The sequence below is a fragment of the Petaurus breviceps genome, unplaced genomic scaffold (genome assembly GCF_028583685.1).
Source record: "Petaurus breviceps papuanus isolate PSGF00001 unplaced genomic scaffold, PetGlider_PUasm1.0 131, whole genome shotgun sequence".
NCBI classification, from domain to species: Eukaryota; Metazoa; Chordata; class Mammalia; order Diprotodontia; family Petauridae; genus Petaurus; species Petaurus breviceps.
The window spans coordinates 1,263,254-1,289,693 of NW_027185674.1; the positions used below are offsets into that span (position 1 = coordinate 1,263,254).

The 26,440-nt window shown below is 39.9% G+C and overlaps 1 protein-coding gene across 3 annotated transcripts in view; it reads left to right on the plus strand.

The window, feature by feature from the left end:
• Window positions 1–26,440, plus strand: part of MYO5B (myosin VB) — a 565,409-nt gene that overhangs the window by 164,565 nt on the left and 374,404 nt on the right. For all 3 annotated transcript variants that reach the window (XM_069104353.1, XM_069104327.1, XM_069104336.1), the window contains exon 2: window positions 14,569–14,679. In XM_069104353.1, the coding sequence (XP_068960454.1) occupies window positions 14,569–14,679 (111 nt within the window). The remainder of the gene's footprint in view (window positions 1–14,568; window positions 14,680–26,440) is intronic.

Genomic DNA, 26,440 nt, shown 5'->3' on the forward strand with positions numbered 1-26,440 from the left:
CCATGAATTTGCTTGTCATCTGTATGCCAATGACTCAGATCTATTTGCCCAGCCCTAACCTCTTTCTTGACCTCCATTCTTGCCTCTCCAACTGACCTAGTAGATATCTCAAACAGGATATCCCAGAGACATCTTAAAGTAACATGTCTAATACTGAACTTGTAATCTTCACCACCACTCTCCCCCAAACTCTCCCTTTTTCCTATCTTCCCCATTACTATTGAGGGTACCATCATCCTTCTAGTCACTCAAGCTTATGACCTGGGTATCATCCTTAACTCCTCATTCTCTGTCCAGTCAGTTGTCACGTCCAGTTGCTCCCTGTTATACCTGTAGGATCAAATGTAAAACCCTTTGCTTGCTTTGTACAGCTCTTCGTAAGCTGGTCTCACTTTCTCCGATCTTCTTACACATTACCCCCCTCCACTAGTATCCTCACTATTCCTCGCAGCCGACAGTTCATTTCCCAGCTCCTAGCATTTTTGCTGGCTTCCCCCCTGCCCCCATGCCTGGAGTTCTCTTCCTCATCTCTGCCTCCTGGATTCTCTGGCTTCCTTCAGTTATGAGCCCAAGTCTCACCTTTCCCAGTCCTCCTTAGTCTTAGTGCCTTCCTTTTGAGACTCCCCCATTTATTTGTGTATACCTCGATGGCACATTGTTGTTTGCATGTTGTCTCTCCCATTAGACTGTGAACTCCTTGAGAGCAGGGACTCTTTCGCCTCTTTTTGTATCCCTACCTCTCAGTAGAGGGCCTAGCACATAGGAGGCACTTAATAAGTGAGAGCTGACGGACTGGTAGGAAGAAAGGAGCCTTTTTACCTTTGCACAGGCTGCCCCCAAGGCCTGGAGGGCTTTTTCTCTCCACCACTTAGCACCCACTCAGGTGCTATATCTCCTATGAGAGGCCCCTCCTAATCCCCCCATTTATTAGTTTCTCTTGTGAAATTTCATTATATATACCTTTTTATTGATTTATTTGTATATGTTTTCTTGTGGAACCCATTCTGCCTAGAATGTAGGCTTCTTGAAAGTAGGATCTGATTCACTTTTGCCATTGTATCCTCATTGCTCAGCACAATGCCTTGCACATAGTAGGCACTTTATAAATGCTTGCTGAAAAGAATGAATGGATAAGAAGGAGAGGAGGTCCTAGGCAAGGGGAATAGGCTGAACAAAATCAAAGAAGTAGGAAAGAGGCTGGAGCATGCACGGAGAAATGTACAGAGTGTGTCTAATTGAATCAGGGGGTTCATGTTCTAGATTAGTGAGTGGCAGATAAGGTTGGATGAATCAGATGAAGAGGAAATATGGCCTTGAAAACCAAGACCAGAACTTTGGATTTACTGTGGGAGACAATAGAACCATGATTCTTAATCTTTTTTGTGTCTTGGACAACTCGGGCAGGTTGGTGAAGCCTGTGGAGCCCTTCTCAGAATAACGTTTTTAAATGCACAAGGTGAAAATACACAAAAAGTAAATTCTATCAAAATACAGTTATCAAAATCTTTTTAAAAGTTCATGGATCTCAGTTTAAGAACTATCCTGAAGTAGAGCAGAAGAGTAACATGATTAAAAATAAAACAGGGTGGCCAGGTTGTGCTGGCCCCAGAGTCGGGAGACCTGGCCTCAGATACTTGGCACCCACACAAAATAACTGGACGCGTAACCTTGAGCAAGTTTCTTAACCCCAATTGCTTTAAAAAAAAATAAAACAAAAACGTTTTCGGAAGACAATTCCAGCATTCAGTATGGATTAGAGTGGGGAGAAATTAGAGATGGAGGAATGACTAGAACATCTGGGTGGTAATTCGGGTGTGAGGTGATGAGGATTTGGACAGGAGTGTGGCACTGGGCACCAAAGGGAAGGGACTAACAAAGAAAGAAGATAACAGGCTTTAACTGTGAAATGGAACTCCAAGGCATAATCGGAGAAGCTGGTGGTTCTATAAGAGAAATGGAGTAATTAGGAAAGCAAGAGAGCTTGGGGAAGTAGGCAGGAGAATCATCTCAGTTTTTGATGAATAGTATGAAAAGAATAGCTCCCATTTATATAGTATATTACAAAGTGCTGTATGTAGTATATATGTGTGTGTGTATACATACACACATACACACTCTGTGCCCCTACATATGTCATACCCTACAGTATCTTAATTCATCACCACCTTTTTTTCCTCTCAGATCTAAGATTATCATCTCTAAATCACACAATGAGTAATCAAAATGCCCAGCTAGCCATTGACCCTGATGTCTAAATTTTGCACATTTTCTCCCTTCTGTCTTTGGACTAAATTGTTTCAGCCTCTCTGTAACCAGGGATGACAACAGATTTTAGATAACTTTACATAAAATTTGGCATTGTGTGTGTAGCTATGTATAATATATATACATATATTTATAGAAAGATTGATATGCAGTTATCTATATAGATTATAATATATAAATATAATATTATACATAATGAAATATATATCATAATTGATATGTGGTTATAATATTTATAGGTTAACCTGTAGAGAAACTAGGTGGCACAATGCTGGTCTTGGAGTCAGGATGACTTGAGTTCAAGTACAGCCTGAGCTGTGTGACCCTGAGCAATTTACTTAATCTCCCTCACCCTCAGTTTTCCTTATCTGTAAAATGGAGATAATAATAGCACTCATCTTCCACGGTTGTTGTGGTAAAATGGGATACTATTTGTAAAGCACTTTGCAAACCTTAAAACTCTCTATAAATGCCAACTATTATTATATAGGAGTATATTGTATAACTGTCATTTGTGATTTTGGGCATTGCAAAATGGATAGTTTTTTCTTTTTCTTTGTCTCTGTCTTCTCTTCTTTAGCACCAGAGAGCTGGGGTGACCTTTTGGTGGACATTCTCTACAATTCTCTTTCCTACTATTCAATGTTGGATTGTTTTCCTGAGGTGAAGGCATGATGGGAGTGCTCTGGGTGGCCCACATGTCAAAGTGACCTTGGAGCTGGTCTTGAGTAGCATTCACACTGCTAGTACAATTAATTAAGCAGAAATGAACTGCAGCCACATTCTCTGCTGCCTCATTTTCTGTAGGAGCTGTCCCCACAGTTACAGTCCTGAGGTGGGGATTGGGCTGCAGGGAGGAGGAGGGGGAGGAAGAGGGGGAGGAGGAGGAGGAGGAGGAGAAGGGAAGGGTTTGCTCTCCCATTCTGGAACTTCTTACCCAAGGAGTCAGCCCTCTCAGTTTTTCCTGCTTCTCACAGCTTATCCCCCCTGAATCCACAGGTTCCTATAAAGCTCTTGCCCATGGAATTGTAGAAACTAGATGCTACAAAACTGAAATGACCAATTTGGACTTCAAAGAAGAGCTATGAGAATACGTCTCTTTTCTATCTTTGTAGGAGTGGGAGTGGGGTGGGGTGGGAGTGGGAGGGGGGTGGGGTGGGTGGGAATCATGAGTATGGAATACTACATATGAATTTATGCTTTGGGGCCCTGTTGATTACTTTCCCCCCTTTTCCTTTGGAATGAAGTGAGGAGAAAGATATGCTGGGAAATATAGATGATGTAAAAAGAAAACATACCGCAAAACTCACTTTTAAAAAGTTAAAAAAAGTTTCTATCCGCAGCTTCCCTCATTCCCCACATGCTCCTCAACACACTCAGCCTACCAGAAAAGCTTAGAGGCTGTGCCCACTTTTTCCAAGGGTCATTGCCTTCACTGAAGACACGTGAACTTTTCTCCAAACTTGTTTCTGCTTCAGTCCCCCTGGCACCAGGTTGACATGGAGGTTCCCAAGGCATGGTGCTTTTCAGGAAGAGAGACTATTCCTAGCTGGGAAAACTTCAATTAGAGTGAATAAATACTGACTTGGCCTGTCACTTTGGAAAGGCCACTGACCCCTGTTCCACAGGAGTATAAATTAAATAACTAATAAAACTAGAAGGTGAAGGGGACTAGGTCTTTACAGATTCTGAAAGCAGGCTAGTGGTATTTGTTGGGGAAACATGAAAGTTGAATCTGCTCTAGAGTTACAAGGGGAAAAGAGGTTAACATCTGAGTCAAGGAGGTTCTGGGTCATATGCTGGCAAGCAGCCATCTCTGTTCTTCAGGCTCTCGTCACCTCCTTCCTGGACTATTGCAATATGCTTCCAAAATTGGTCATCTGACCCCCATTCCATCTTTCATGCAACTACCAAAATGATATTCCTGAAGCACAGGTGTGACTTTTTGTCCCCTTGCTCAAGAAGTTCCCATGGCTCCCTATTACCCTTCAGATAAAAAACATCTCCTCTGTTTCATTTTGAAAACTCTCCACAGTCTGGCTCCAACCTACTTTTGTAGGCTTGTTGGACATCATTCTCCTTTGTGTATTCTGTGTTGTAGCCAAACTTGTCCTGCTTTCTCTCACGTAGCTTTAATGTTCCACTTCTGCCCCTTGTGCCTTCTTTCCACCCTTTTCCTCCTTTCAAGGTGAAGGACATTGACTTTGTGTTGTTAAGATCAGTTGAAGAAGCTGGGCATGGTTAGCATGGGGAAGAGAAGACTTGGGGGAATGTGATAGCCACCTTCTAGTACTTGAAGAATGGGGAATAAAGGATGCAAGTTGAAAAGAGGCCAATATAGGCTGCTAAGTGACATAAATTTCCTAACAGTTAGAGCTGCACAAAATTGGAATGGACACCTGGAGAGGTAGTGGTGTTCCCCACCTCCCCGTCTTCGTCTTCAAAAAGAACCTAAATAATCACTTTTTAGGTATGGTGTAGTGGGAAATTCAGCCACTAGGTCGCGCCATAGTGCATAGAGTACCACACCTGGAATAGGAAGACTCCTCTCCTGAGTTCAAATCTGGACTCCTACAGTTACTAGTGGTATAAGCTGTGTGGGATCACACTTACTAGTGTGATCCTGGGCAAGTCACTTCCACCTCGTTTGCCTCAGTTTCCTCATCTGTAAAATGAACTGGAGAAGGAGATGGCAAACCACTCCAGTATCTTTGTCAAGGTGCCATGGGCTGCTCAGTGTCTAGCACTTAGCATGATTTGGAGATGTGAATAAGAAATGTCCAGGCCATGCGGGTAGTTCAAGGAAGAACAATACTCCATTTATTGATTCTTAGTACAAGGTTTTTATAGAGCAATGAGACAAAGGAAGGGGGACTCAAGTTTTCTAATCATTACCTAGTGTGTTGTATCCTGGATGTAGCACAGAATAGATAATTTGACAAGGATTCCTTCTCTAGGTACCAGAGAGTCTTAGGAAGAGCCAGTTAACTCCTTTCATATTCAGTCACATTACAAAGGATGCTCCTGAGAGCTGGCTTCAAGGCCCGAAACCAAAGCCACATCAAGTACATCTGCATAGGAACTGACCACCTAAGAATTCAAATATTTGGTTTTGAACAACTAAAGTCTTGGGACAGAGCCTATTGATGTCAGAACTCAAATAACATCCTTTTAAGTGTAACCCATACCCAAAGAACTTAGGACTAACTTGACGAAAAGTCACATCTCAAAGAAGTCTTTGATATTTGGGTCCACTCTCAGTGGGCAATTATCTGCGTCCTGGATCACTCCTCTTTAACTCCCCACATCAAGGAAACCCTACATGGGGTCACAAAGAGTTGGACATGACTAGAACAACCCAGAACCACCACCACCTTTTGTGTACAGTTTGCAATGACTGCTGACATCCCTTCTCACACTCAAATTCTGTATTGGTGCTTCTTCCTCAGAGAATCTTTAGTTTTGGTTTTTTCAAAGCTGCCCCTCAAGTGCCACATTTTTAACAATTTTTTTTTGCCTTTTGGAGGGCGATTGGGATTAAGTAACTTGCCCAAGGTTACACGGCTAGTTTTTTGTGTGTGTGTGGATGTTAAGTGTCTAAGGCCGGAACCGAACTCGGGTCCTCCTGACTCCGGGGCTGGCGCTTTACTCACTGAGCCACCTAGCCACCCCTCAAGTGCCACATTTTGTTTCCCATGGTAGAATGTAAACTTTTTGAAGGTGGAGGCTGTTTGATTTTTTTATTTGTCTTTATATTCTCATTGCCCATCCACACAGCAGATGTTTAATCAATTTTTGTTGAATTAAATGGTTGTTCAATACTCTGAAGAACCTGGAATTCTCTTGAGAATTTCTGTATGTATAACATGGACTCCGTCATTCCTGCCCTCTGACTTTGTGATTTCATTTGCGGATGAAGTACTGTTAGATAACCCCTTTCCCTGTCTCCTATAGAATGGAAATAACTATGCCAGATTCTGAGCCATTTGGAAAACAACCACTATACGTGGTGATTTATTTTAACAAAAAAACAGCTAAGTGACCAAAGAATTTTTTATTCTCCTTGCCCTACTCCAAGAGAGGTGATGGTAACCATAGGTCTGCTTTACAGTTCAGATATTTGGGCCATGCTTGTGTTCTCAAAAAGTCTTTTGTAGATAGCACAGCATTCAATTTCTGTCTCAGCATTGCTACTTCCTACATATGCATCACGGGTCTTGTTTTCCTCAAATATAAAATGGAGGAGTTGTATTAGATAATCTGTTAGCTCTAAATGCTATAAAATATCTGCATTAGAGCTCTCCTTTCCTCTTACAATGGGGATAGAGTCTTTACATCTGTATAATAATCTTTTTTTTGGTACAGTTTGGATTAGAGCAATTTTTTTTCAAGTTGTCCACTTGGTGATCTTTACTGTTTTGTTTTGTTTACTTTCTTTTTATTCTTTTGTACTCTAATTTTATTTATTTTGTAACTATTTCCCAATTACTTTTTTCTTTTAGTTTTCAACATTCATTTTTTTAAGATGTTGAGTTCCAAATTTTCTCCCTCGTATCTCCCCAAGACAGCAAATGATCTGATATAGTTATACACGTATAATCATGTTAAATACTTTTCACATTAGTTGTGTTGTTAAAACAGAAACAGAACAAAAAGGAAGAGCCACAAAAAAGCAAAACCAAGTGAAAAATTGTATGTTTTGGTCTGCATTCAGATGCCATAGTTCTTTCTCTGGATGTGGATAACATTTTCTATCGTGAGTCTTTTGAAATTGTCTTGGATCATTGTATTGCTGGGAGGAGCTAAGTCAATCATAGCTGATCATCCTACAATATTACTCTTACTGTGTACAATGTTCTCTTGTTTCTGCTCGCTTTACTCAGCATCAGTTCATATAAGTCTTTCCAGGTATTTCTGAGATCTACCTACTCATATTTCTTATAGCACAATAGTACTTCATTACATTCATATACCACATCTTGTTCAACCATTCCTCAATAGATTTCCAATTCTTTACCACCACAAAAAGAGCTGCTGTGAATGTTTTTTGTACTTGTGGGTCCTTTTCCCTTTTTAATGATCTTTTTGGGATATAGGCCTAGGAGTGGTATTGCTGGATCAAAGGGTATGCACACTTTTATAGCCCTTTAGGCATAGTTCAAATTGCTCTCCAGAATGGTTGGCTCAGGTCATACCTCCACCAACAATGCATTAGTGTTCCAATTTTCCCACATCTTTTCCAACGTTTGCCATTTTCCTTTCTTTTTTATTTTTTTCCTAAAAGCAACTGGGGTTAAGTAACTTGCCCAAGGTTACATGGCCAGTATTTTTATGTGGGTGTTAAGTATCTGAGGCCTGAACTAATCCCGGGTCCTCCCGATTCTGGGGCCGGTGCTCTTACTCACTGCGCCACCTAGCAGCCCCAAGAATTTTTTTTTTTTTTTGCTTTTTGGAGGGCAGTTGGGGTTAAGTAACTTGCCCAAGGTCACATGGCTCGTGTGTGTGTGTGTGTGTGTGTGTGTGTGTGTGTGTGTGTGTTAAGTGTCTGAGGCTGGATCCAAACTCAGGTCCTCCTGGCTCCAGGGCTGGTGCTCTACCCACTGCACCACCTAGCTGTCCCTTCCTTTTCTGTTTCACTAGTCAATCTGATAGGTATGAGATGGTACCTCAGAGTTATTTTAATTTGAATTTCTCTAGTCAATAGTGATTTGGAGCATTTTTTTCTTATGACTATAGATAACTTTAATTTCTTCATCTAAAAACTGCCTGTTCACATCCTTTGGTGATTTATTAATTAGGGAATGACTTGTATTCTTATAAGTTTGACTCAATTCTCTTACATTTGAAAAATGAGGCCTTTATCAGAACTACTGGCTATAAAAATTGTTCCTGTTTCTGCTTTCCTTCTAATCTTGGTTGCATTGGTTTTGTTGTAAAAAAAACTTTTCTCATTTAATGTAATAAAAATTTCATAAATTCTTTTTTTGATCTTGGCTTTTAGGTAGTCCAATGATTCTTAATTTATTTCTCCTGGATCTATTTTCCAGGTCAGTTGTTCTTCCAGTAATGTAATTTACGTTTTTTTCTATCCTTTTGTCCTTTTTATTTTGTTTGACTGATTCTTGAGGCCTTATTAGCTGCCACTTGCCCAATTCTAATTTTTAAGGAATTATTTTCTCCACTTAGCTTTTGCACCTCCTTTTCCAGTTTAGCCAATTCTACTTTTTAAGGAGTTGTTTTCTTCAGTGAATTCTCCTCAATTTGGTCAATTGTATTTTTAAGGAGCTGTTTTCTTTAGTCAGTTTTTGTCCTTCCTCTTCCAAGCTGTTGACTCTCTTGTATAATTCTCATTTCCCACCCCCAAATTTTCTTTTACCTCTCTTTTTTGACTTTTAATTTGTTTGACCAATTCTTCATGTCTTATAGTTGTCCCAGAGTGCGAGGAATGTTTTTTTTTTATAGCTAGTAAATACGCCAAAGGGGAAATTATCATTATCATCAACAACATCCTTGCCGCTGCCACCATTGCCGCCAGCATTGCCACCACCACCACCACCACTACCACCAACTGTATGTAGATGAGGGTCCATGGAGTTTGAAAGATAGGACAAGTAGAATTTCACTGGAACACTCTTGCCCCTCAACCCATCTCAGATACCATCTCCTCCCTGATTTCTTCCTTGATACTTCAATTGTGAGTGTGTCTCCCTCCACAGATAGCCTTGCATTTACTTATATGTGTATATGCTGTATTTTCCCTACTAGTAGAATATAAGCTCCTTGAGAGCAGTGCCTGTTTTTTTGGTTAAATAGAAAAGTAATTAATACTAGGAGAGGACAACAGAATTATACTTTCATTACTTTCATGCCCTGCTACGTGATTCTTTGGTGGACAGAAGAGGGAAGGGAAGGATTTTTTATAACTTAGAGATAGATTGGTTAGTTTGCTGTATTCATAATACAGACTAAAGAACTCCCACATTTCCTATAGTTTCTGCTTTATTAAATCACATTATAGAGGCAAATTTATTAGGTAAATAAAGTTTTTTGCTTCCCCCCCCCCCCACCTCATTCATTGGAATGAGTATAGCTTGACTCAACATTGTTGGTGCAGTGAGCCAGGAATGAATTAAGTAATAGGGTTATCAAGTGATATTCAAAGCTTAGCTTAGCATTGAAATATTACTTGACTTCATTAAAAAAAGACTTCAGAAGTATCTTATTAATTAAAATAAGCTAAAAATGTCTAGCATTTATATGGCATTTTTATTCTCAAAGACTTTTTCAAAGACATGTCTTTCTCTTATCTTCATGGCATCTCAAGGAGGTTAATAGGAACATACATTACAATTACCATATTACAGATGAGGAGCGAAACAACCCGAAGTGATTAACCAGCAAGTATTTGTGTAGTACTTTTTGGTACAAGGCACTGTGTTAGTTCTGTTAGATTTACTAGGAAGTGGCACACCTTGTCCTAGTTGAAGACATAAGAGAACTATATAAGAACAATTAATAATTAATTAACAATAACAACAATTAATAATTCAAGAAAACTTAAATAACAACACAAAACATAACTCAAGATTCTTATGTCATGTCTCTCTTATGTCTTAAGTGATTTGCTCAAAAGCTATCCATCCCAAGTTAGGATTGGAATTCTGGGCCCAATTTATAGCCCAGACTGCCTCTCTGGCATCTTGATAATCCCAGTTCAGTGTCACCCAAACTCAGGTCCTTTGAAGGGGGAAAAGGACAAGTCTTATCCATTTACTTTTCTGCACTTTTTCTCATCTGCTATGGGATTGAATGCAGGTCCTGTTTCGTATTGGGATAATGGGTGCTATGCCTTATCTGGCGATGGGAGCTCCTTGGTTACATAATTCAGAACTCAGCATTAGGAATGATGGGGATCAGTTCAGAGAGACCAGAGATGAGCAGTACCATTAAAGTTTTGTAGGCAGCACCTTAATGAAAGGTCAATGGAGTCGAGTGGTGGGTGTCAGTGACAGCAAAAGGTGACAGGTAGGATGTGTGAAGATGAACTAGCTGACAGTAAAGGTTGTTAAACACAGCTTAGGAGAAGAGTCTGTCAGGTCTCCTCTGGAGATTTCATAGTAAGCAGGGCCTTGATATCTCTGCTGTCAGAATTTAGGAAGAGCTCACTTGGAAGCAGGGAGGTGGTTATGGAGATATCCTGAGGTGCCTCCATCCCAGCGCCAAGAACAAATAGCATTTCCTCTTCATCAGTGGGATGGAATGTCAAGAATTCAAATTTATAGATTCTAGCTTTCATAGAGATGAATATTCAAAGTGAACTGCACTGTAACTAATATTGGTATCAGAATAGGGTGATCATATTAGAAACCTGTAGTTTTCAAAAGGGCATTGGCAAATAGGAAAGAAAATCCTTTTTGCAGTAGGGAATGCACAATCCCTCTCCCTGTCTCCCTTTCTCTCTCCTTGTCTCCCCTTCCTCCTCCCTTTCTCCTTCTCTCTCTCCCTCTTCTTTTCCCTCTCCCTCTTCCTCTCCCCCTCTCATTTTCCTTCTCTTTCTCTTCCCCACCCCCACCGGTGGAAAGGTAGTAGATCTATATAACATTGACCTCATCAGCCTTTCTGGAGAACTTGCTTAAAGAACTAAAAAGTACAGATGAGAAGTACTATTTTTAATGTGTTAGCTTAGATGGAAATTAGGCTAGGTAATGATGTTGCCTCCCTGTATGACCACTTAACCCAAGGCTAAATTCTTCAGTGGCAAAAGTGGGACAGTTAATGAAGTTGTAGCTACAAACCAGGATGATGCTTGAGAGATTAAGTGGGATTTTCTTTTGGTGGATGTTAGTATTTACAGAACACACAAACACATCATCTTTATGAGACATTCAGTGACATTTAGATTTCGACTTGGATAATTTCCTGGCTGTTATTTTAATAGCTACAGAGCTGATTTTGGCAGGGTTGCCATTAACCAATTAGAAACATTAAAAACACATTTTAAATGTTTGTTCCACTAATTACTTTCTTGTGACTTGTGCAAGAAGCAAGTTCAGTACCTCAATGTAGTGGAGAGCACACCAGCAGAGACTCCTGGGCTCTTAGAAGACTGAACTGCCTCTCCTACTTTGTGTTATTTCTGTGGCAAGGTCCTTGACATGCTCCCAGAGTGATGCATTAAAATCACAAGCTGATTTTATAATATAAAAAAAGTTTTCTTCCTAAATTCTGTTCTTATATCTTCATTTCTGAATGTACCTTACTATCTTCCATTCCCACTCTCCCAAACATCAGTGAATCTTCATTTATTTCAAAACAAATAAACAACAAAGCCAGATTACAACAGCTATCCCAAACTCTCTCAGGAAAGAAATAATAAGAAATTTTCCTCATTAAAAATAAAAATTTTCCCCCTTCATAGTCGAGGCAAACATATCATCCTTTTTGTCTTGGTTTAAAACAAAATTATATATAAAAATTTTTACATTGCCAATATAGTTAGTTTCTTGTGGTGACATATAGCTATCCCAGCAATTATTATTGCAAAGTGATTTCATTCCCTCTATTTTAAAGTGTGAGTATATGTAACCCTTTAAAATTATTTTTGCGTGAAGCTCTGTGCCTCTACTGTTTGCTTTTATTTTTAAGTATATAATTCAGTATAATTTTGAATCCATCCTGCTTGTCTATGATCATTCCTAGCCTTCTGTTCTCTTCTGTGAATTTAAAAAATTATGCTTAAATGACATTTTGTTCCTCCCTTTTCATTTTGGCTACTCTATCCCTACCTCTACGTGAACTTCTTCCCTATGGATAAAAAAAAATAAATAAAAACAAAATCATAACAAGCATGCTTTGTCAAGCAAAGCTAATTCTCATGTTGACTGTCTCAAAAATGTATGTCTTTTTCTGCATTTTGAGGCCATCAGCTTTCTGTCTGGATATGCATAGGATGCTTCATCATTGACTGTTTGGAATCATGGCTGATAATTATGTTATTGCATTAAGGCTATAATTTAATTTGGGAAATATTGTCATTTTTATATATTTGCTCATTCTAATCATTAGCAGCAGATATTGCCTCTTGTCTTCATTTCTTCCTTGGTTTTATGTCAAAATTATAAGTTGTTTTTGAATAAGTATATTGTGTACTTGGATAAGCCACTGTCCAAACTTTTGGTTCATTTTGTTACTGTAATACATTAGAGGTATCCTGGTGTAATGAAGAAAGGACCTGGATTAAAACTTTGTTTCTAACAACTAATAGCTCTTCGACCATGAACCAGTAGTCCTGATCTATGTCTCCCCACTGGACCCAGATGGCTCTGGAGGAGAAAGTGAGGCTGGTGACTTTCTTAAATCCAATTCACTTGCAAGTTATGACATCAACTTCCTGATTTCATGGTCCTCTTCAAGAAGGAAGGACAAACAGCAACAGCAATCTGAGCATTAGGAAGTTCCCTAATGAAAACTGTTCTTGAATACTTCACATATTTACGTATTTCAATGTTATTATGTTACCATTTCAGTTTTTCTTAATTCTTGGTGAAATATAGAAATGTGTCTGCACACACACATGCATACACACACTTGCACCGCACACATGGACATACAAACACGCACACACATCTATTTTTCCCCATGTTACTTTAGTGTATTGCACATTATTGGGCAACTTGTTTGTTGTCAAAAGGTTTTAAAAATGGGTTTGTTCTTTTGTAAACTCTTCAAACTTTGCCTCTCAAAAGTTTAGTTTTTGTTTTACTTTCTTATACTATGGCGTAATGCTAAATGAACTCTTCCTACTTCTGGCAATATTATTATTATGGTTACAATTTGTAACAATAATTTTTGCTTATCTGCATAGTACTGGAATTTAACAATAATGCGTTTCAGCATGTTAAATTTTGGGTTCTTATAAGAGTTCTGGGGGATCTTTGACCAATGAATAAAATATAGATTCCAAAACTTTTGTTTTTACATATTCTCTAGGGTGTCAGTAATGTAGATCATGATATTCCAGCTCTGTTAGTTGGATCCACCGATTTTCCCATATTTTGAATTATTTAGTTATAATCTCTGCTCACATAGAAATAGCAAGACGCTCTACATTGTGTAGACTTCTGTTTTCTATACTAAATCTAGTTTATAGTCTTAGGAAAGGATATTTATTCCATTGTATTCTTGTTCATTTTCTTCATTATTAATTCTGATCCTTTTTTCTTACTATTTAAATCTTCCTTCATGGGATTTTTTTTTAATTGAAGTTTTTTCCAAAAATTTAGTTTTATGCTTCTCCTAGGTTTAGCAATTCTTTCCTAATTTCTGGGAATGTGTCATTTATCCATCTGAGGACATATCTGGGGATAGATATCTTATATGGCTTCTTTTGTCTCTGTTACTTTTAGTACTTCAGTAGATTTTATTGCTGCGTAACATCTTTATTTGTATTCGTGCTCTTTCCTTTGCTATTTTTTATTTGGGTTGAATTTTATTTTCTCTTGTGATTTCTTAAAGGTTATTTCACTTCTTTTTTGATATTTAGGTTTTTTCTTAAAGGGAGGAAGAAATACAGACCCCTTCAATACTCTCAACTAGCATTTTAAGTCAGTCTCTGTTGTGAGCTATTTCCTTGTAACCATGGCATCTTGATACACTACATCTTACAATAAGGAAATCCATTGAGAACCATTTTATCTTAATTTTTTCTCTTTCCTCAGAATTTTTCCGGCCTCTGTACCCAAAAATAATGTATTCGTAGTAACTCTTTTTGTGATTGCAAATAACTGGATACTAAGGGTGTGCCCATCAGTTGAGGAATGGCTAAGTTTGATATATGAATGTGATGAAATACTATGGTGGCATAAGAAATGACGGAGAATTGCAGAGAAACTTTGAAAGATTTTTTATGAAATTATGCAATGTGAAGTGAGTAGAACCAGAAGAATAATTTATAACAACAGTATTGTAAAGATGAACAACTTTGAAAAGCTTAGGAACTCTCCTGAACACAAAGACAATTATGATTCCAGAGGACTCATGAAGAAACATGATACCCACATGGGTGGGTGATGGGCTTGGTGCACCCTGAGACATATTTTCTTTTGAACATGTCAGATGTGGTCGTTTGTTTTGCTTGAGTATACATGTTTGTATCAGGGATTTTGTTTTTCTTTTTCAATGTGGGAGAAGATGGGAAGGAGAGAAGGAAGATTTTTTTTTCTAGTTGAAAAAAATAAAATTTGATTAAAAAAAAAATCCAAGGAAACACTTTGAATCTGACCTACTTATGATCTTGTCTTCCAGTTCACAAGGGTTTGGATCCCTGATGCTGATGAAGTATGGCGATCAGCAGAGATAGTGAAGGATTACAAAGAGGGTGAGAAGATTCTCCATCTTAAACTTGAAGATGAAACTGTAAGTGTTCTGGTTGTAAATGACTTTGATTGATGATGAATGGAACTAAACCTTGGACTGAAAACTCTTTAGCTGTCAAGGATTCTATGTATGTGTAGTTACCTATAGAAGGAGAAAATCCTAAGGCATAATTTAATACTTAAATAATTGTCTTTTTTTGTGTGGTGGTGATAATGCATCAAAAGTAATAGGTGTATTTTGAGGAAGGGCTTTCAGGAATGTATTTATAAGCCATATTTTGCCAGTAATGAAAGACATTTATGGTCCGAATTTTCCCTACCTCTAATCTTTTTTTCTGTGTCTCTCCTTCTGTAATGTTAGGCAGAAGAGGGGTGGCCAGGTGGCACACTGAATAGAGTACCAGCCCTGGAGTGAGGAGGACCTGAATTCAAATCTGGCCTCAGACACTAAACACAAAAACTAGCCATGTGACCTTGGGCAAGTCACTTAATCCCAATTGCCCTCCAAAAAAGCACAAAAAAATATTAGGCAGAAGAGCAACCCATATTAGATATTTACTCTATACCAGGCATTGTGCTAATCGTTGGGGATTCAAATACAAACAAAAAGAAGTGTGATCCCTTCCCTCCAGGAGCTTACATTCTAGTGGGGGGAAACAACACATAAAAAGGGGCTGAAAGGAGACAGGAGGCATGGTAGCAAAGTGTAGCGCAGGGGTGGGGAACCTGCAGCTTCAAGATCACATGTGGCCTAGGGCCTTGGGTGCAATCTTTTGACTGAGTCCAAGTTTTACAGAACAAATCCTTTTATCAAGGGGATTTGTTCTGTGAAGTTTAAATTCAGGCAAAGGGCTGCACTTGAGGACCTGGAGGGCCATGTGTGGCCTCAAGACTGCAGGTTCCCCATCCCTGCTCTAGAGAGTTAGAAGTAGAGCTAGAAGAGGGAATGAAACCTGGCTTCAGTGGAAGGAACTCAGTGAGAGAAGGGGACCTGCTTGGCAGAAAGATGTTCTGGGGAGAGAAGACAGCTGAGAAATGGAGACATAATCTGGAGAGAGCATCACTGGGAGGGATCAAATACAAAATCCTCCCTTAGGTGTTGGGTGCCCTTCTTAACCTGGCTGCCCCTCCCCCCACCTTTCTAGTCTTCTTATACCCTACTTCTACCTCATACTCCAGTCCTCCTTGCTGTCCCATGAATATGACTCCAGCTCTCAGCCCTGGGCATCTTCTATTCCTGTCCCCCATGTCTGGAAGGCTTTCCCTCCTCATCTCTGCCTGCTGCCTTCCCTGGACGCCTTTTAAGGCCCAACTAAAATCCCTTTTTCTACAGACAACCTTTCCCAACCACTTTTACTTCTAATGCCTTCCTTCTGTTGATAATTTCCTATTTATCCTGTCTATAGCTTGCTTGTACATATTTGTTTGCTTATTGTCTCCCCCATTTGATTGTGAAATCCTTGAGTGCAAGGGTTGCCTTTTGCCTTTTTTTGTGTCTTTAGGAAAAGTGCCTGGAACATGGTAGGTGCTTAATAAATGTTTTAACTAACTGAGGGGAAGTAGCTAAAGTTGATGGAACATTGATCTGCGTGGTACTATGGTAGACGCTGTTCCATATTAAGTTATATGGACACAAGCCCCTTTCCCAAGGTTATATGAAATAAACACCCAAATGATGTAGTTAATTTTCATCTTTCCATGCCAACAGAAGGAAATGTTGGTTGAGAGTTTTGAAATGTACAGACAATATCATCGTAGCAAAAGTCTCACTCCAGGTGTCAGGAAATGCCTCCTGGCTTATATAAGGAGGATAAACTATGTGTGATGATCTGATTGAATCCTAAGATGTGCCCACCTGGTACACGGGGGAGTTCTTAATTCCCTGGATGAGCTCATCTTGTAGTTTCAATAAGTGACTCCTAAGTCAAGCATCTTTCAGTCCTGACTTTTCGTCAGAACCTCATTTCCACCTGTCTACAGGAACCCTTTCTATATTTCCCTGTCACCTTGAACTCAACAAACCCCAAAGCAAACTAACTGCGACTTCCTTGTTCCCCAAATGGCTCCCTTTCCCTAATATGTCCCCTTTAGTGGTATCACCACCAGTCTTTCAGTCTGCCAGACTAGACACATTTGAGTCATCTTTTACTCTTGCATCTACTCTATAGGCAGTTAGTAGGTATTGCAAATAGAGCACTGGATCTGGAGTCAGGAGGACCTGAGTTAAAATCCAACCCCAAACACTGGCTTTATGACCCTGGGAAAGTCACTTAACCTATCTTAGCCTCAGTTTCCTCATCTCTAAAATGAAGATAATAATAGTGGCTACTTCTCAGGGCTATTGTGAGGATCAAATGAGATAATATTTGTAAAGCATTTTGCTAACCCTAAAATATTACGTAAACACTAACTATTAATTGTTGTTGTTGTAATTGTTACTTTATTTCATGTAAGCAATCTCATTCTTGTAGCCTAGTATTTTGTACTTTGACACCTACAGAATTTTATCAGTGTTTGTAGTCCCTCTACCAGTGCAGATTGCAACCCACTAGTGCCTTTGAAAACCATCTGGTCCTTTTTTTTTTTTTTTAATGAATCCCCCATTCAGGGTCTTTTCACTTGCTAAAGGTTTTCTTCTCATTTTTAAAATGTTTTTGGGAATATCATTATACAACTTGAATTGTCTTATCTACTATCCCGTTTTTGTTATATGACTAATCCATCTCTCTTTCCATTCAAACATTTCCTTTAATATTATTTGTGCCACTTCTCATGCTCAAATCTTCATTCATTCCTTATGCCATTTTTTCCTTGTCTTCTGTTTTGACTCACTTGCAACATCAAGACTTGGTGAGACTCCGCTGCTGCAGGACTTATAACTATGTCGAGTCATTAGAAAATTTTCATGTTAACATGATATCAGTGTGGCACTTTTGGGGGCGTATCCATGCAAATACTATGTAGTTCCCTAAATCCTCTCCTCCTACTCTATTGTCATCATCAACATCTGTGTAATGTGGATTTCTCATATTCTTTAATTTTGAATGCATTGAATATTCATTATAAAGCATTGTATTCCTGGTGTTGCAGTGATACAAAAATGGGAAAGATTCAGACCCTGTCTTCACTGAGCGGAATATTATCCATGTGGGAGACAGGGCAATAAGAACCTAGAGCCATAGAGCATAAGCATGTTGGCATTAGTTTGAAGAGGGAAATAAACAAAAAGTTTTGGGGATCCAGAGGAGGGAGACGTGATATCTCTTCCTATTGAGGGCATCAAAGAAGGTCTCATCAAGAAGTCTGTATCTGTACTTGAGGGATGAAGTGTGGAGTTTGTGACAAAGATAGACAGCGTTCCAAGTAAATGGCCCATGTGAAAGGCAGGGAAGTTGGAAAGAAAGCCTTAGGTCTGTTTGAGGAGTAGTAAGTAATTCAGTTTGCTTTATTCTGAAATAAGATTACAAAGATTGCCATTTGAGGTAGACCTTGAAAGCCACATTGAAGAGTCTGGGCAGTAATCTGTAGTCTGTGAGGAACCATTAAAAGTTTTTGAGCAGTAGAGTGATATGATTAGAGCTCTGCCTTAGGAAAAAGAATCTGCAGTAGTGTATTTGTTGAATACTGCTAGGAAGACCAAGTTGGAGATTGTTGCATTAGTAAGAGATAATGAGAGCCTGGATTCAGGTGAATGGAAGGGAAGGTGGTAAATGAGAAGTGTTAGAGAGATAGAAGGGATAGGAATTAACAGATAACTGGATGAGAGTTGGAGGGAAGTGGAGAAGAAGAGGGAAGAGTTAAAAATAACAAGTTGATACAGCATAACTGTTCATCAGCCCCACAGTGAATTAAAGTTAAAGGTTTTGAGCCTTGAGTGACTGGAAGACTGGAGGAGGCATTCTCATAAATGAATGATTCAGAGAGATTAGCTAATTTGGGTTGCTATTGGTACATCCAATAAGCAGTTGGAGATAAGATCCTGGAATATAGGGAAGAAATGGGGAGTTTCTTCCTCCCAAATAGCCCTCTTTTTCCCTTTAATTTTCACTTCCTTTGCTTCACACTTGCATTATTCCTGCCTTCAGCCTCTCCCTGCCACTGACCATCTGTTTTCCATTGTCCTTTCTGAAGAGAACCCAGGACCAGTTTGGTTAAATAAGGCATTCAGGAAGGAGATCTTTGTTGCTAAAATGGAGAGGAGATATGTCTAATTTGGCAAACCACCTTATTTGCATGGATTTCCATAGTAGGTGGGGGATTAATTGCCAGATGGATCAGTGATCAGGTGGCATCCATGAAACAATCTATTCCTTGGACCCAGGCAACTCTAATAGGGAGAAAGTAATGTTTATTGGATTGACTTGTCCAGGCTTCCCTATTCTTTAAGACTTTTCTTATACTCCACCTATCAGGAAGACTTCTTTGCCCATTCCAACCACAACTGACTTCTCCCTCTGCTCATCTCTGTTGCTTTTGTTTCCTCAACTACTCATCTGACAGTCAGTCATTTATGGTCTTGCATATGTCTTGTATCCCTGACTGGATTGTAAACTTCTGGAGGGTTATATTTTATAGAATAGTTTGGGACAAATCATGAGCAACCAATAAACGACTGAGTTGATGGAGAGTAAATTTGAACCCTGATTTTGTGTCACCTTGATCTGATCTCTTAAAAAAACTGTCTCCCAGAGAATTTATTTGTGAAATGGATATAACAAGAGGCGTTCTCACCTCCCTCTCTGGGAGGAAGACTGACGTTTTTGTCATGGAGACAGTTTTGATGCCTAACTCTGGGACCTTGGACAAATCACTTACCCAGGATGAGTATTCTCATCTGTAAAATGGGAAGAATAATAATAATAAATAGCACCCACCTCCCAGGGTTATTGTAAGGATAGCATGAAAATATTTTAAAAGTCTTTTGCAAACCTTGAAGCACTGTATAAATGCGAGTTATTTTGAGGCTTTGACTAGAGAAAATTCCTAGCAGATAGCCGTGATTTGCCACATTAAATAATGCCTGAGACAGAATTAAGGATTCTTGAGTGGCATTTATTTTTCACTAACAGATTTCATTGTTTTTTGAGTGGGTGGTGTTTTGTATGCCTTTTTATTTTAAATTGTACAGAGGTATTAGGGAACTGAGTTTCTGTGTTGCTAAAACAGAACAGATGCCTGCTTTCCTAAATTGAAAGTGAGCCAGGGATTGTGAATAATTCCAGGAGGAGCTGCCTGGGAGCCCGTCCCTGCCCTGCCCTGGTACGTAGCAGGTTACCTTGTAATTGGATAGAAAGCCAGAGGACAGGGATTGACAGCTCCACAGCCCCCTATTTCTCGCAAGATCTGACTCACTGTGGGGCTGATGAACAGTTATGTTGTATCAACTTGCCAGGTCCACTGTGTCACTGGGAAAGAGATGTTTTATGGGAGATACGATGTAGCTCAGTGGCCCCAACAAAGCACCAGAGGGAGACGGCTTTGTAAGTGTGGATCAGCCCAGCCTACCAGATGAAGCTCCCTCCCTCTCCCAACAGCTTCCCACTATCCATTACTCATGAAACTACATCAACAACAAGGCCAAATTATTAGATTCTCTTAAAATAATCATAACTCACTTTTATTATGGAGCATGTGATAGTTTTCCAAGCACTTTCACTCAGAGCCAGGCAGGTTGGTTACTATTGGTTCCATTTTACAGATGAGCAAACTGATATACAGGGTGATTAGGAGGCAAACTTAAGGCTATACAACTAGTTAGCAGCGGATTCAAGTCTTTTTCCTCTTACACTATCTTATGTATACCTGAAGCCAAACTCAATCACTTTATACAGTAGACTTCAAGAATCTATGCCCCCCTCCCTTTCTGCTCAGCTACTGGGAAACTTAATACCCTCAACTTTGGAACTCATAGAGCATCCAATCCAGCCATTGGCTCAGGCCCCTTTGCCATCTGCCAAGCTGCTTCACTTTTCCCTCCACCACCCCCCATTCTGGGCACACTAATCTAATCAATAAATCACATTACTTCTGGCAAGAACAAATGACTTCCCTACGGATGTCTCGCTATCCTCGTGATTCCACAGACTGAAACTTCTTCCTGGCCACCATTCTGTCATAGCTATGTTCTCGCCTGTATTAAAACCTGAGCTATTTGAGGCCAGGGACTGTTTTATCTTTTATATTGTATCCACAGCTATTAGTACAGCGCCTGGCCTGATGGTAATTGGTAAATAAATGTCGTTTCCTTCATTTGCTCCTTTCAGATCTATCTTCCTTCTGTATTCCTGCTATTCATTTTGGTCTTTATTGCAATGTCTAGGGACTGTTGTAATAACCATTTGACTAAGAGGTAGTGTGTTATAGTATATGCAGCTCTGGACTGAGAGTTGGGAAGATTTGGGTTCAAATCCTAGGGTGCAAGTTTACTGGGTGGATGTCCCTCTAGCAATTCTCTTAAAGTCTTTGGACCCATTTCCTTATTTGCAAAATAACAGGATTGGAATCATTAGCCTCTGATTCCCCAGATCTAAGTTCTTTCTTTCTGGTCTTATCAATACACAAGAAGTATTTATTGTGCCTAATAATGATGACATTAATAACATTAGTGATAGATAACATACCTATACATGTGTATGCACACATGCATGTATTTCTGTGTATGTATGTGCATACATATCTATATCTCTCTATATACATACATACACATATAGCACTTCGTAGTCAGGTGACTCAGTGGGTAGTGTACTAGGTCCAGAGTCATGAAGACCTGAGTTCAAATCCAGCCTCAGATATCTCCTAGCTATGTTACCCTGGGCAAGTCACTTAACTTCTGTTTGCCTCAGTTTCCTCATCTGAGGATGATAATCCTCAAATAGGGATAATAATAGCACCTCCCAGGAGTGTTGTGAGGATCAAATGCGATAAAAATGGTTAAGTATTTAGCACAGTGCTAGACACATAGTAGGCACTATATAAATGCTAGCTACTGTTCTTATTAATTTGATCCTTGCAATAATCCTATGGAGTAGACACTATTATTATCCTCATTTTACAAATGAGGAAACTGAAGTACAGAGGGGTTAAGTGATTTACTCAGGGTTTCATCTCTAGGGACTGCCTGAGGCAAGTTTTGAACTTAGGTCTTCCTGTCTTCAAGCCTGCCGCTCTATCCAGTGTGTGACCTGTCTGCCTGCTATGTGTTGAAACAATGGGCTAAGCCTCGAGATAAAAATATAAAACCAGTCCCTGCCCATAAGCTTTCATGCTACTATGAGGGAAGGGGGAGAAACGATAGATACACAAATGAGGAAACACAAAATACATGGGCATTAATGTGAACAGAGCCCTAAGCACTGGGAGTGTATGAAGAATCCAGGAAATGCCTCTTGTGGTAGGTGGTACTCTGTCTGGTTCCTGAGGTCAGCTTGGGTCTTGAAGACGCAGAGGAGGGGAGGGGAGGGGAGGGAAGGTATTGTCAGCATGGAGGGATGATGGAAACGTTTGTATTGGGAAGGGCCATCAGGCCAGTTTAGTTAGAATGTCATGTATGTGATCAGCTTAGAAAGAGGCTAGAGCCAGATTACAAAGGTTCCTCAAATCCCAGAGGAATTGGTGTTTTATTCTGGAGGCAGGAGGGAATTGTGGGGTTTCCTGAACAAGATCAGTGGTTGTACTTTAGGACTTGAGGTTTTTGGCTCTCACTTTACAGCAATGGCTTCATGTGGCATTTACCACCTACCAGAAAATCCCAGGTATGGGAGGGAAGGAGGAAGGGAAGGAGGGTGGGAGTGGGGGGAGGAGGGAGACTGATAAAAGCTGTGGTCTAGACACCTCTTTCCTATTTTGTACTTAGTTTAAAAAAATCAATTGTCAAAGTGCAGGACTTAACATTTATTCCTATTAAATTTCATCTTACTAAATTGGGCCATCACTCCAGCCTGTCACGATTTTTCTGTATTACAATTCTGTCATCTAGCATGTTACCTGTGCCTCTCAGCTTCATGTCATCCACAAAATTGGTAAGCAAGCCATCTGTCTTCATTCAAGTCATTGATAAACATGTTAAACAAAAGACACCCAAGGACAGGACCGTGCCGTGGAGACCCTTTCCTCCAGGTTGGCACCACTAATTGCTACAACCTTCTGTTTTTCTGCCTCAGTGCTTCTTGACAATTTCCTTTATTTAGCCTCTGTGCCCAGCCTTGGGCCCCAGGAGTCTCCCACTTTTTATTAACTGTTATCCTAGAAATTTTTGCCTCTGACCTTTTTCCATCTTCTCAATACACCTAGGAAGAAAATTCCTGGGCTAGGAATCTTTATCCTGTGGTAGCATTTACTTCCATAAATACTCACAAATGTTGAAGAGGCATCCTAAAAAGCAAGCGTTTTCTTAGATGATCTTTACTGAAGTATATAATTTATGGAGACAGAGGTTATAATCTTCCCATCTTTGCCATAGTCAGAGCACATCAGTTCTGCAGGCCATGTTTTTTAAAAATTAATTTTTTAAAGGTTTGAATGTAACCAAACATTCATAAAAAGAGCATTTCCTATGTACAAAGTAGAAGATAAAAGATGATAGTATATGAAACCGATAATCACTATTCCATACATATTGCTGCATAAGTGCATGTGTGTGTGTGTGTGTGTGTGTGCGCGCATACTTCTGATCTGTTCCATGAATTTTCATAAAATATTTGATGACCGGGTGGCACATTTTAGGAAGGATATTGTCAGGTTGGAATCAGTCCAAGGGAAAGTAATTAGAATGATGAAGGGACTGAAAACTAGACTGTACAGGGATTCATTGGAGGAACTGAAGACATTTAGCCTAGAAAAGAGAGGACTATAGGGATATGATAGTTGTCACAAAATATTTTAAGAGTCCTCCCTCTGGCAGAAAGGTTAGGCTTTTTCTTCTGAGCTTTGGAGAGTTCACTTAGGATAAATGAGGAAAAATCAAAGGGAAACATTTCTAGTTTCAATATAAGCAGATGATCTAACACTTAAAATTGCCCAAAAGGCAAATGTGTTGCCTTAGGTGGGCAGTGCATTTTTGATTACTGGAAGTTCTCAAATTAGGTAACTGTATGAAGCATGTGTTATGGACAAAATTCATGCTTCAGGTAGGGAATGGACTTGGTCACCTCTAAAGATGCTTCTACCTCTAAGGCACCATGATAGCATGCCTACACAGTACTGTGTCTTGGAGCCACAGGTGAGATTTGAGTGACAGGTAGGTGAACAGCCCTGAAAAGAGCCACACCCCATTAAAACCATCTCTGCAGTTGGGCTAAACCAAGGTTGAGGGTAATTAATGGATCTCAAACCAGTTGGTACATTAGGGGGATGTTTTCCCCAAGCATGTGAAGATATCCCCCAGCAGAATGTGCACTTGGCCATAATTTGTTCCAGTAGCCATGAAAGCGCGAAGGTACTGTAGAGTGCTTAGAGCTTGGTCAGACATAGAAGATGCCAAGGTCATCGACTGCATCCCAGGCCATGGCCACTTCGTCCTGACTTTTAGCTTGTCAGTGAATTTCAATGACTCTGGAAGAAAGTGAGGCTGATGTCTTTGTGCAAGTCTTAACTTGTGTTTGAATTGGATTTATCCCTCTATGATGTCACTGATCCTCTTTGAAAACAAAATATGAACAACACCACATTACTGTGATTGGATGGCTTAGATGAAATATCAACAGAGTGTTCTGTAACAACCAAACCAAACCAAACCTGGACTCCTTCCTTGACCTCTCCCTCCCCTCAATATATTTGGAACCTAGAGAACCTTAGAATCAACCTCCTCCTGTATCTGGGTTTATGCATTAGGATTTGGACCTACTGTGGAGGAGAGTTTCTTCCCTCTCCCCCCCCCCCCCCCCCCCCCCCGCTCCATAGGTCCAGACATGTATTTATTATCTAACTGTAGCTGTGTGACTCTGAATGAGTCTTTTAACTTTTTTTGAGTTTCAGGTTCATCTTCGTAAAGTGGAAATGATAATATTTTCACTTCCTACCTTACCGGGGTTATTTTAGGGGAAAAAAATCTGGTAAACCTTAAAGGCCTGCATGAATGCAGACTGTTGCTAATATTACCACTTACCTATATACCCCAGGATTTCAGAAGCTCCTGAGCCAGGAATTAATCATATAATAGAGATAAATGTCAAGTCCTACAATTTCATTCAAAAATTAATTGTACAAGTCCCAGTGATCAGAACTGATGGATGGGAGGGAGATGTGGTGACAGTGTTAAACACAGGGACCCCAGCACCAGGTTCAATCAGGTAACAAGCATTAAGTTCACACTGTGTGCTAGACATGAGGGGTAAGAAAACAAAACAAAGCATCCCCTCCCTTCAAGGAGCTTATACTGAAGGCATGATGTGCGCAGTGGGAATACAGGGTAACTTTGGGCATGTGCTAGCAACTGGTGGGGATGAGATCAGGCCCCCTGGAGGAAATGACACTTGAGATGAGGTTTGAGGTGACCTAGGAATTTCTGAGGTGGAAATAGCAGGAAGCTGGGCATTCCAGGCATGAGGACAGATTGTGCAAAGGGCAGAGATGGGAGATGGAGTGTTCTGTGGCAAAAACCACAAGTAGGTGAGTTTGGCTAAGCTGTCGAGTGTGTGTGTGTGGCTATGTGTGGAATGTGTTATAAGTCTGAAAAGGTAGGATGAAGACAGATTGTGAAGGGCTCTCAGTGCCAACCAGAGGAGTCAGGCTTTTTATCTCAGAAGCAAGAGGGAGCCACTGGAGCTTTTGGAGTAACGATAGAAGAAGACTAATACTTTAGAAATTACTTTTGGTAGCTGTGTGGAGGTTTGGTTGCCTAGGGAAGGGACAGAAAGCACAGAGACGAATCAGGAGGCTATTTCAGTAGTCTAGGTGAGAGGTGATGAGGTAGTGTATTGTATAGAATCAAAAAATTTCAGATGTGGGTGGGGTCGATGGTAAGAGATCATTTGGTCCAACTCCCTCATTTTAAGATGAGAAAAATGAGTCTTAGAGAGGTCATTTGATTTGCCTAAGGCCACACAGCTTTACATTTACATGAAAGAGCCTTGAACTCAAACTCAGAGGACCTTGGTTTAAGTCTTAGTCCTGGCCTTCGGTACCTGTGACCCTGGGGAAGTCATACCTCCTTTCTGAGCCAAGGTTCTCCCTCCTCCCCTCCCCCCCACCCTATTACCATTAGTATTTACATTACCACTCTCCTAAGGTTTTAGTGAGAAAAGCCCTTTGTAAAATAAAAGTTCAAGCACTACAGAAACGAGTTATTGTTAATTAGAGAGTAGTAGAACATCTTGTTTGTCCTAATTCTGGTGTCCTTTTCACTGTACTAGACATTTCTTCTCCAAAGCTCTCAGTGTCCCATGAAAATATACCAAGCGATTATACATTTTCTAGATATTGACTTAACCCTGTTTGCATTTCTCTTAAATTCTCTTAGTTCCTGAATTGTTTGGGTGGCACTGCTCCCATAGTTTACCCTCAGGTTCCCCTGGAGGAGATTTAGAATTCTCGATTCAGCTTTTCTGCTCTCAGTGACTTTGATGCCTTGTTCCTTCTGCCTCACAAAGAAATCAGTGTAGGCTGCCCATTGCTGAAATATAACAGGATGGTTTAAACTGAAAGCCCATCAGTCTGAACAGGCAGCATTCCAAGCTCCCTGCACTAAAGTGAAGTTGGGAAGATGAGCTATGACTGAAGATTTTCATGCTCCTGTGATTCTGGTTCTAATAAATTTACCAACAATCTCTGTTAGCCATTGTCCAATGGCCAGGCACTTTATCAAG